The following is a 13,016-nucleotide window of genomic DNA, read 5'->3' on the forward strand; positions in this document are numbered from 1 at the left end:
CTTTTTCTCTCACACACACATACTTCTGTCCCTCCTCTCCCACAACTCTGTGTGTGTGGGAGAGGAGTATTCAGTACGTTAGTATTATGTGGGGTCCATTTGCAGGTCTCTTTAAGGACATATACTATATTTTGAGTATATCCACTTCAGACAGCAGACAGCTTCAAGCTTCTTTCCAGACACAAATTTGTACAGCTTTCCTATTTGTGCAATTCTACGCAACACCTATGAGTCAGAATTACACAGGTTCACAAAACCACCTCACTCTAATCAGGGAGAGAACTCCAACTCCAATCAGGGGAATGTTTTCCAGTTGCACAAAATGGAAAAATCTATTTTTACAAAAGGTCAGTGAGAACATTATACTATACAGACAGAACAGTTATTAAATTAAATTAAAGTAAATTAAATTAAATTAAATTAAATTAAATTGACTCAGTCACATCTGCGGTTTGACTGGACTGTGTCAGAGTGACATAACTGAGGGAGGGACTGAGAAAAAGACAACGTTCTGGTTCTGGTGAGCTTTTTTTTCTGCATCTCACCAGATACCTGCAGAACAGCCCACAGCCTCTTCCAAAATGGAAGCCGGCGGGCACATCACAGTGCAGCCACCCTGCAGTGAGTTACACAGCAACCGGGGAGGGATTATTGCAACAGTGACATAACCCGTCCTTCAAACACCCACCCTACACACACACACACACACACACACACACACACACTCACACCAATTCTCATTTCCTGCAAAGGCCAGAGAGGGAAGCAGGCTTGGCTGGAGTGGGGGTGGGGTGTGTGTGTGTGTGTGTGTGTGTGTGTGTGTGCTGGTGGGATGTTGGGGCAGGAGGGGTCGACACGTGGCAACAGCTGTGCCCTGCCCACTGCCGTGCCTCTGGCTACCCCAAGCAATATGCGGTCAGGCGCTGTGGGATTAAGAGTCGACCGGACAAATCAGATCGCTGATGCCATCACACAAACGCCAACCCACGCGCACACACGCTACACGGTTGCACGTCCGCATAACAGTCCACTGCGGGCTAAGAGCCTGGATCTCGCTCCCAGAGGCAGTCATAAAATGGCCCTCGGCTGTTGCACTACACTCAATAGAGGGACGTCGCTCTCTCTCTCTCGCGCTCTCTCTCTCTCTCTCTCTCTTTCTTACTCTGTCTATTTCGGACCAACACAAAACACCTTCCACTGTAGTCATAATGTCAACAGAAAAGCATATGGTGAGAAGAGAGGGGTGAAAAGAAAAATGAGACCATTCGCATCCGCTTATGAGAGGCGCCAGAGATCATAATACACAATAGAATTATTTGGAAATGATTCTGTGTGTGCTGAAAGACAGACACTTTCCATTAAATTACTGCAGGCAAACTAGAGTCATCCAAATTATATTGAAAGAAACCAGGCCACCCATTAGGCACCATTAACAACACTTTTCCAAGCAAATGGCACTCGGTCATTGAATAAAAGGAAAGCCTGTTCAATGTAAACATGCCACACTCAGAATACCCTGAAGCAACCCCAGAGACTGAGCATATCCCTCTTATTGCCCAAAGGGACGTGTGTGTGTGTGTGTGTGTGTGTGTGTGAGTGTGTGTTGGAGAACTGCTATTGCCTCAATATGATAAGGACAGTAACCAGATGTCTCAAGCCTGCAAAGGCTACACACACACACACACACACACACACACGGAAATAAGGGACAATATCTCCACACCTGTCTCCATACCTAAGCTGCCAATACCCAACACTATCCATCAATATTAAGCCTCGATAGCTAACCTTAAGTAAACTGTCAACTCACTTACCCGGGGTTGCTCCAAGGGCACGGCCCTGTAATTGCTTCACTGAACTACCTGACTGTAGCTAGTGCACTGTGAATCGTTCTGGTTGAGAGCTTCTGCTAAATGACATAATGTAATGTATTGTAATGTAATGTAATGAAAGCAAGACTCGAGTTCCTAAAAGGAAGATCACCGAAAAACCAACCAGAGAAAGAAATTTATATATTATATTCTATAAACTTCAATGTCTGTATAGGGGCCGTTTCTAGCCTACTACATTTGGATGGTCAGGTAGAAATGTTGGGTGGGCAACATCGCAAAGTGGTCAAATTGGAACACAAAACACAAACAAACAAAAAAATCGGTACTCCCTAGCTCGAGTTGCTGCAGCCAACAGCCAGGGATGGGAAGTTTTTCTAAAACATGTCTTTAAAATAATTATTTCAAATACAAAATAGTATTTTGTCATTTGTATTTTATGTTGTTGAAGAAAATGGCTTCGTATTTTGTATCAAAATACTTTAAGTGTGTATTTTTGTAGTTGGTATTTTTGGTAAAACCAATAGCCTAACTGGTGCTGACTGAGTAATTTGCCCAGACTTGTGATCATAATATTGAGATTCAGGAAGAGGATACAGTGCAAGATGAGTAACTTGTAGGTTGCTCACACACACAAAATACACTCCCTCTCATATCCTCAAGTTTCTTGAGAACTTTAACCATCCAATCGGAACACAAACTCAATCTGGGCATGCATTGACAATTTCAGAGACTTGTCTCCATTTTGTATCGCTTGACATACACTCATACAGTATTTAGGCTATGAGATGTAACAGGCAGGTTAGCATAGTTGATCTGTAGCCTGTCATAGCATAGATGATCTGTTGACTGTTTGCAGGTTATGGCATGTTTCTCATTGGCAGAGAAAAGCTGTTGCTCTCAAACATGGTCCACTTAATCAACTAGGTCAGTGTACTGATGAAGGACACATATGGAAGGTTTATAAAGTGATATCATGCTCCCTTTAAAGAGTATTTTTAGTACTTTCAAAATACAAAAATACAGTATTTAATTTTGATACATGGTGTGGCTAATGTATTTTGTAGTTTATTTTGATACACTTAAAATTAGGCTATTTGATATTTCATTTAAAAATACATTTTGATGTATTTTTGCCCATCCCTGCCAACAGCTAGAGCAGCCAGGCAACTACAGTGCACTCTGGGGGCATCTTTGGGGCCCCTGCCTATAGAGTCGACCCTGATGTTTGTGTTTTCTTCGTCTTCTCTGTCAGATGTTGAATCTAATGATCAGTTTGTTCAGCTCACATGACGACGAGGCTGAGCCCAATATCTGGAGGACATCAGCGCAAAATGGACATGGAACAGAAGAGTCAGTGCAAAAGTGAGACAGAATGTTATACCCAGGAAGTACAGCTCAGTGAGCTCTGAGTGAAGGGAAGAGAGAGTGTGAGAAGGGGGAGAGAGGGAGGGAGAAGAAAAGAGAGAGCAAGAGATGGTGTGTGTGTGTGTGTGTGTGTGTGTGGGGGTCATCAGAATGACTCAGATTTTCTGATCAACTGAGAGGTTTTTCAGTGTGTGTGTGTGTGTATATATGTGTATATGTGTGTGTGTGTGTGTGTGTGTGTGTGTGTTTCAGTAAAGTAGACAAAGATGCACGATCACATCCCCACGTGGCTGTTCCAGGAGTCTTCATGCATTATTGCTGCATTTTTTCAATTTTTCGATCAGTCAAAGAAGCGTAGCGAAGGAGCAAAACATGACATTTCCGCATTCAGTCCCTCATCCATTATAAATGAATGATGGGAAAGGTTGCTGTATTCCACATACAGTACAAACACACAAACACACACACAGATTCAGTGTTTCAGACTTTTTTTAAACTAACTTTTTTAGAGCCTGTTTTAAAGGTATCCATATTGTCTTATGACTACTGTTCACCAAGTTGTTCACCAAGTTATGATGACTTACAGTAATTTGTACATCAAAGATTCCTGAACAGCCATTATTCTGTATTGAACCCACTGTCCTATCGTTGAAATGACAACATCATAAACAGTTATGTCATTAATTTACAAGGCACAATGTCCAATGATAGCACAGGATTTTGTTACGCCATGGCTAGAGCAAATATGTATATGTGCCTATAACTGATAACAATATTAAGATTTTACTGACATTAGATATATTGCACCATTATAACATGATGGTAATTTTGATACCACAGACGAATGAAGACCCAGTCAAACCAATGGTAGGAAAAACTATCAGGAACAGAGTTCTATTTACAATGATGCGCATCAAAGGAGAGACAGCACGACTTCACCTAAAGATCCACCAGCTGCTCTAACTAGACAAGGAAATAGTCAGGGTTTAAGTATCCTTCCAGGCTGATGGGAGATGCCGTTGGTCAACCCATCTCACGTGGACTACACTGAATCAGACTCTAATTAGTGGCAACCTGGCAAACCGGAGCATATAGCACTGACGCAGCCGTGCAGAACGGTGAAACACTGCAAAGTCATAATATTCCCTCATCTCATATGTGAAAGAACACATGACAGAAACATCAGGACATATACCACTTATGAATATAAAAATCCTAAGTTCTGAATCCAACATAACCATGTCATTGCAATAGACACATTCTTTCTAGTGTTTGACAAACACTAGAAAGAATGGGTCTATTGCAATGACATGGTTATGTTAATGTAACAAATGTGTAATACTGTTGGTGTAGTTATTAGCAATAGGGTCGATGCCTTAGTTTTACTGTACATTCAGTATATCAATAACTAATTTATTTTTAGTGAATGGCTCCCCAAGTACTGACGTTGTTGCTTTAAAGTCACTGCTAGTAACAGCCAGTAAAGATAACCTAAACATTATGTACATACTTAACATACGCGCATAAAAGATTTGGTGTGATTTCAGCAATCATCAAGTTTGCAGATATAGAGCACATATACACTTAACAACCCCCACCCCAACACGCCTGCTATTATGAGACTATAATGCTCTGCTGCAATAAAATGTGCTTACAAGTGTATGCTCAGACAACAGTAACCAAACGCATCTGTGAAATTGGATTGTGAAATATTCACATCCTGGGGAGCAAGAAGGCAACTGTTGAGGAACGAAACCAAGGGCTCTTGCTTCCTTCCCAGCACTGTCTGCATCTATATGAAACAAAGGAGACACCTGCCTGCAGTAAAAGCTCCCTAGCCACAAGCCTATTCTCTCTAGTGAGGCTGAGTGTTTACATTGGGGTCGGAAAGATGGTGGTGGTGGTGGTGGTGGTGGGGGGGGCATGAGAGAGCAAAAGCCAGCAAGGCTTCAGGCTGCTGTTACCGCAAGTGGACTAAGTGTTTGCTCTATGCGGCCTATGTCACAAAGGAAAGGCGGGGCAAGTAGAGCTTTTTAGCGGAGGGTCTGTTTCCAAGACATTTATCTCCGTGACGCACAGCTGCCGGCTCTACGTGTCTCAAGGGGGAAAAGAACTGACCACTGAGGTCATAAGATAACGTCTGTGCATGTGTGTGTCTATGTCAACTCTCACAGGTGGCCTGACTACTTGTCCAAAACTCAATTGGACATCTCTAACCAGGTCTGAAACCATTAAGTTGCGTGACAATGTATAGCAAAACCTCTTAAGAAGTTGAGACTATAAATGAGGGTTCATTTCCTTCTCTGATGTGACCAAAATTCCACAATTGATTTATTGAAATATTGACAGGAGCATAATATTCATAATATTTAAAGGAATCGTGAAAACTACTTTGAAAGACACTGACTGCCGATGACATTGATACATTATAATGTAATAACAGCTTTGTATTGTGTAGTCATTATCTCCATGGCTGACTTATCAGAGGTAATTGCAATGAACCGAACACATCTGAGGGGCATTCTAAGTACATGGTTTGTTGAATAAATAGCTTAACTCAGAATAAGTTGCTAACCCTTCCTCAAGAAAAGCCCTTTGGTTTTGTTTTGCTAAGAGAATAAAGCTGTATTGTTCCTCTATTAGCAGGTCTATTACTTATTAATTGAGTTCACTATTAAAGGTTAGTCAACTTGAAATACTAAGGTGTGTCTGGAATACAGATTAGTAGATTTTAACTGCAAAAAGGACCCGTTTCAGGAGTTCCTGGTCTACAAATATTAACCACTAGAAACTCACATTCACTAACTCATTTCCTGATGTAAACACATTTATTATTGACACTTTGCCACCCATCATACAAGCCAATCTTAAGTAAATGTAAATATTTGAGGTTATCTGAAATTGTCTGGATGTGTCATGCAAGCGTTCTTAACAAGCAATGTGGTTCTGGGTGAGCAGGTCTAAACACCACAGGTTATTAAAATCAGCTGTGTACACATGGCCGCATGCTAGAGGCCATAACGACTATGCTGTATCATTCAAAACATTGTCCCGTGGCATTACTTGAAAGCACAGATGTAGTTAACTAATTACATTTCAGTTTAAAAAAAAAAACTCCTCACGAAACAGTTAAATCACAATGAGTTTACGTTGTAGGAGTAAATTTATAGATTAGGCTAATCCCAGGGGAAGTGTTAAATCACTGAATAGAATGTTTTATACCAAGACTCTTTGTTTACCTCTTTGCTTTGTCTGTCCACTGGGTTATGAGGTTACGGTGGTAAGTGGCTTACATGAGGAAATGTGCTCTCTCTCACACACACACACTTTCTCTCTTATTCTGTTGCTGCCTATGGGTTTTTCCACAGGTTGGGAATAGAATTACAGCCAGAGTCCACATGGCTCCTACACCAGTCATCTGGTACGCTGCCTCCTCCCTTGGCACGAGTCCAAAGGAGAAAGGTGCTTTAAGTACCTCAGTCGTGTGAGGGGTCATGATATTCGAATTACTGCAAGAGATTTTGTGATGACGAGAGACTATATTGCAAAGCTACCACTACCACTTTAATATACTAGCAAATCTTTCTACCAAACGTGAAATGATGGGCTTACTTTTTTCACGCAATGTCTAAACGTTTTTCTAAATAATTTAAATCATGAAATCTAAAAGTTTGTCTACTTATTTTATTTGCCTGCTAGATGTGCCAAGTAACCCCCTATTAAGACAAGACCATATTACAATGCCAGTGTAATATGTCATGTTCAAAGAATTTGGAGTATTTGGTAGATAATATCAAACTTTACACAATGCACCTCGTAGAGTAGGCTACTGTGTGTCAGGGGCCTATGCAGAGTCCAAACTCATTACATACAACAATGTGTTTGGAACAAACAATACCAACACTACAACAATGCCAGTGTAATATATCATGTTCAAAGAATTTGGGGTATTTGGTAGATAATATCAAACGTTGCACAATGCACCTCGTAGAGTACTGTGTGTCAGGGGCCTATGCAGAGTCCAAACTCATCTGACAGTCACTACTTCCCAGTAAGGCGGTCAGAGGGTTTATGGGATAGGTGTGCACTGCAGTGGCCACAGAGCCGGGATTTGGACTGAGTGGAAGGGTGTGAGGATAAGGCTTAACCCGTGCTGATCTCTTGCTTACAAATCGAGGGGCGGGTGGCACGCCTTCAGGGAGGGAGGAGGAGACAGAGACAGATCCTTGGGATTTACTCAACGCAGAATCAAATTACCAAATTAGCCATTACTCTCCCAGGACACCAGGACGCTGGGAATGCCAGGGGCTTATTGTTGATTACATGAGAGGCAAATGTAATGGTTTACACTACAACTCAATAGGCATGTATTGCATAGACCACAGTGTTCAGCAGTGCCTTAGCTGGATTTATATATTTTACTGGCCCATGACACACACACACACACACACACACACACACACACCCTTTCTCACATTTCTCCTTCTCTGTGTTGGCAACTAGCATGTGGATCGACTAGGAAGTCATCTTTCCATCTTTCACAGGAAATTACTAAGAGACTTAAAAAGGAGCATCTTTTGCAAGGTATGAACGACCAGATAACATCAGAGTGCTCTAGCCACTCCGGGGATTGAGAATGCTCCTGGTTTCCTACAAAGACTTCCTCCTAACTACCATTCACCTGTAGCATACAGCATTGCTATCATATCATATTCATCTGCAACACTAGTTACACTAAAGTATGTCTGTAGAAGTGGTGTCAGTCCTGGGTGCCTCACATACAGTAGAGCCAATATTTCAGCTAGTTGTAATGGATGTATTGAGTGTCATTGTATCTCCCTGCAAATACTCTGTCAAATAAAGCTTTTGGAAAGTCAATAAACAATTCTTACCTGGAGGTCCATGGAGAACAGCTTTCTTTACTGAAAGAGAAAGAGAGAAACAAGTCAGTGACAATCACTTAACAAAGGTACAAAAAGAAACAACATGCTTGCTATTTTTTTTTATCGCTAAAAGGCTTTGTGAATTACTCTCTGTCAAAATAATCCTAAAAAGAGTCATAAAGTTAAGGACCATTACATTCAAGAGTTTCTCCTAAATCCACTAGTTACATGCTACTTTTAGCCTAAGATTCTTTTGTGAATACAGGCCCAAATCTTTTATTTGATCTACTTTTATTTGTGCCTAGAAGCAGGATCCTTAGCTTATATAGTGGACTGAGAATGGCAGGCCTGAACTCATCCAAAACACCCAGCCTCACCGGCCAACCAGGGAATCCCCCATAACAACATTAGCCACAAACCGGACTCGATCCTCTCTGCCCTGCCATGTGTGTAACCACCTCACTTTGACTCATCACAACTGTTAATTAAACTATGAATCATTTACCTGCTCTGGATTAAAGATGATTCATAGTTTAATTAAGTGGCAAAGGGGGGAAAAGCAAAAGAGTGGGAGTGTAATGTGTGACTTTATTATCGAGGTTTTGAATTTAATTATTTTGGACATACTGGGAATTCCTGGGCTGATCTAACACCAGTTGCTCCATTGCATCGGTTATACACTAGAGAAGGAGGCTGCTTGCCAGAGGCCTGGAGAGGTCAGATATATGTCGCTCCAAATCACTCCTAATGGCATTCCTAAAATCCTTGTAAACAACACAACATGTCACACCACCACCACCACCACACCCACTGAGCCTCACAGCGCTCTGCCTTAAGGATGCGGAGAGGCTCTATATGGACTACTTAGGGGTCATATTCCTCTCCATGCTTGCTCCAAAAACTCCCAGATTCATCCTTCCATGCCTCCAGGACCACCTGACCTGCATAATCCCCTCGCTGTGAAATCCGTTAATACACAATCCACTCCCGCACTGCCCCGCTCAGACCAGTATTCCCTGCTCGCATCCCGACCATAATCCCGGTTGGTCTATGCCATCATTGACGTCAAAAGAGAGAATTGCAACCCAATTTGGTCGCCGTGATATGCAAAGTCTCTCTACCAAAAGAGTGGGTTTTGTTAATCTGAAGCACGTCTGTATTTTATGGCCAACACAATGAGAAGGATTGTATGGTGGTATGCGGTTGAAGGTCTTTGCTTCACTGTCAGCAGTGATGTCTACTCTATATCTTTGCTTGCACCTCGTCATGTTGCCTGCTAAAAACAGTCTTTGAGTGATTGCATGTTTTTGCACAGAAAAATGAGAGTCAGTGCTTACATCAGTCTCACAGGCTTAGAGCAGTGGGTTTGCCATCGGGAAAAACACACACTGAAAAGACTATTTCCTTTTGCACTGCATTTACATTACATTACATTTATTTATTTAGACATTTTTATCCAAAGCAACTTACAAATATGAGAAATAACATTCAAGCAACAATGTAGAGGAGACCTTGGAGGAGCAGTGACTTGAGCACTTGCACTGGCTATGTCTAAGCTAGGAGCATGCATGTCAATCAATTTCACATTACACTTTATTACATCTAAATCATTACATATCTAAGGCATTTCCATGAATGTGCATGACATTTGCTTTTCCTGAGATTGAGTTGTAATTTAGTGCAGATTAGAGACAACGACGACAACAACAACAACAACAACAACAACAACAACAACAACAACAACAACAACAACAACAACAACAACAACAACAACAACAACAACAACAACAACCTGAGAGCAATAACGAGAGACGAGATACAGCAGCAGCATCAGCACCGCTGGACAAAATACAGACATGCTTGAGGATTATGTATAATTATGTATACACGTGTGTGTGTGTGTGTGTGTACACGCTTAATGTCTGTGTGTAAACATGTGCTTGTGTTGTGTATCTATGTAAGATATGGATTGTGTGGGTGTTAGTGTTGAAGTAATCGGTCACGTCTCAGACTCGGCCTCCATTGGAAGGAGACGGACTCTTAATTTTAGAGCAACCTTTTTCCACTATTTTTTTTAGAGCAACCTTTTTCCTCTATTTTTTTATTGTGTATATTTCATGGTATATTCTACAAATGTTCTTATTTTAATAAGAATTATATAATATAACTGGCGTTAAAATATATCCCATGGTGCTATGCTGCGCAACACAAAGGTTTTGAAAGATACAAAAAACGGTGTTATTGCAATCAACAGTTATTCTGGAGAGTGTTGAAGTAGCCTGACCTACGGTTTTTGCCTAATCTGTCATTCCATGCGTGTCTAGTTGTTATGATTAACGAGATGAGTGACCAATCCGTAATTACAAAATTTGGTTACTTGAACCACAATGTGGGTGGGTTTGATTGCAAAAGGGTGGATGAGTAGGTGGCTGCATTTGATTGCAAAAGGCGCTGTATTGGAGTTGTAAACTTACACTGTTAAGGTATATCATCTTGTTGGATTAGTCAATAAATTGTGTTGATGATGTTAATAAATTGTTTGCTGATATAATTAAATGTACACTTTGAATGTGAAATCTAGGTATATAGCTGCTATTAGTGTCAAAATTCAACACCTTCAACTTTAATGAAATGTTGACATCACGCCATACTAAATTTTGACTCTAGTCTTAAAGTGTTCAGAAAAGAAGTTTGGTAGACAAATGTGTACTACACTGCTCCTATATCCAACAATTCACACTCTAACCTTTGGAAATTTAACTGTTGAATATGATACTTGATGTTAAATGTAAGTAAATCATGAAAATCGGTCTCGTTGCGGTCTCGACTCCTTAAAGACTCTCGCTATTGTTCTTGCCTCCTCCTTTAAAGACTTGGTCTCGACTCTGTCTCGACATATGCGGTGTGTGTGTGTGTGTGTGTGTGTGTGTGTGTGTGTGTGTGTGGCTAAAGCCAAATGTCGGCACTGGACAGCACGCTCTGGGTGTTTTTGCGGAGATCACTGTTGCAGAGTGATGCTGAGCCAGATTAGCTAAGGCAGTGAAGTTATCACCTGGCTCTGATCACTCTTGAGAGGAGTCTGTGTGTGTGTGTCTGTGTGTGTGTCTGTGTGTGTGTCTGTGGCTGGATAACAGCTGACATCTAGATGACTCTAGTCAGTATACAACCATAAAGATACATTTGACCAACTAAGACAATAAAGTTTAATAACTTGAGTAATACACTATATAGCCCCCAGAAAAAGGTATCTGAAATTTCTTGGTTGTAAACCTTTTGGTGTTATTTTCACATTATCTCATTTGCTTGAAGATTTCACACAGAACAAAATGTCTCTTTGAAGAAATATGTAAGAACAGGTTTTACAGCACGTCATCAGACATATTTCTAAAAGGTATCAAGACTCAAGCATTCAAGACTCTTTTCTATCAGCATTTACTGTGGAAAATCCAGCCTGAATCAGCTTGAATCTACAGAAGGGCCTGAATACACAAAATGGGAAAATGTGCACCGAGGATTAGACGAAGGCTGTCTGGGCCACTACGCATGGGTTGTGATTCAGCTTACTGTCACATGTATACCACACATTTTTAAAGTTTCAATTATGTTAAATAAAAAAGGCTTTACTTTAGTGGCTTTATGTGCCTTGGATTTTCTCTTTTCCTACAGCCTGAATGTCTCTCACATCTGGCTCTGATCTGGCCCTAATCTGGTGTGACTCAACGATATCTGTGCCAAATTAGCTTTCCTCCCACAGTCACCTGTTATCTGGGGCAGGGACGTGACTTCTCAGGTGTCTCAGACCAATCAGAATCAGGCCAGTGAGTCGTTAAGACCCATAGTATGACCAGACACAACCCTGGTTTCCGCCATGCATAGAAATACCAGGACACGGTCCATTGACCACCAGTCATCATGATGGAAATCAATGCTCATCAAGCAGAGAACAGGGAGACACTGGCTATGTTGATGTTATACCAGGAAGCTGGCTGCACCACGCATCTGCACTCTGTTGCAAAGCTGTCCCCATGTAACATGAACTTGTCTGCTTCAAACTATCTGAAGAATGGCAACTATTGCTTCAGGAATTACATTTCGTCCAACAAAGTCATAGCAGAGTCATTGTAAAACTGAAAGGCTTTTGTTTCATACACAAATAGGGCATGCCTTTATAAACAAACAAACAAAAATATTGTAAATATCTCAATAGATACTTCTGATTGAGTAATTACAAAAAGTCAAAAAGAAAAATGGCAATGACTCATGACAATGCAATACAAAACTAACTAACAGGACATGCACTGTGCAGGACTATGTTCAGGGTACGAGCACACCACGAAAATGAAAGAAAACCTGAAGACATTGCTAATTATGGACCCTTTCAAGAGAGTTCCATTATCAGCATCATAGTTGGCCCCACAAGACTTCCTTTTTAACATTCCATATGTTATCTTAATGCAGAGGAAGTAGATTGGGGCCCAAATAGAACGTTCAAGCATTGTTTTTGTTTTTATTGATGAAAGGGTCTATATCACCAAAAGACACCAGTTTGCATGTAGGCAAGCTTCTAGCTGTTCTAATAATGGGGGACGTGTCTGCAAGGTTTAGCAGTTTTAGACTCGCTAGCTTTAGACTAAAACTCACACAGTGTTGCTTTAAGACTTCTGGTCTGAATAAATGTGGACATGATTAAAATCAAATGTGTAAGCCAATGACATGGCCCATGAAGGCAAAGCTGAAAGTAGGCATTTTAGAAGGAAAGCTTTTATCCCCAGTTATATCCCCAGATGTGTGCTCTCATTAAGTCTAAGTTCTGGCCACCAGGAGACTAATATAGAGCATGTCTGGCCTTTCTGGTCAGGTTTAGTCTCACCTCTAACTACACTGACCTACATTAAGAGAGAATAAGCACAGAGCAAACACACTGGCCACACCAGCA

At 41.0% G+C, this 13,016-nt stretch overlaps 1 protein-coding gene across 1 annotated transcript in view; it reads right to left on the reverse strand.

The window, feature by feature from the left end:
* The window catches only part of unc13bb (unc-13 homolog Bb (C. elegans)), a 106,077-nt gene that overhangs the window by 86,437 nt on the left and 6,624 nt on the right, over window positions 1-13,016 (reverse strand). The window contains 1 exon segment of the mRNA XM_048259390.1: window positions 8,090-8,119. Within this exon segment, the coding sequence (XP_048115347.1) occupies window positions 8,090-8,119 (30 nt within the window).

The sequence above is a fragment of the Alosa alosa genome, chromosome 12 (assembly GCF_017589495.1).
Source record: "Alosa alosa isolate M-15738 ecotype Scorff River chromosome 12, AALO_Geno_1.1, whole genome shotgun sequence".
NCBI classification, from domain to species: Eukaryota; Metazoa; Chordata; class Actinopteri; order Clupeiformes; family Clupeidae; genus Alosa; species Alosa alosa.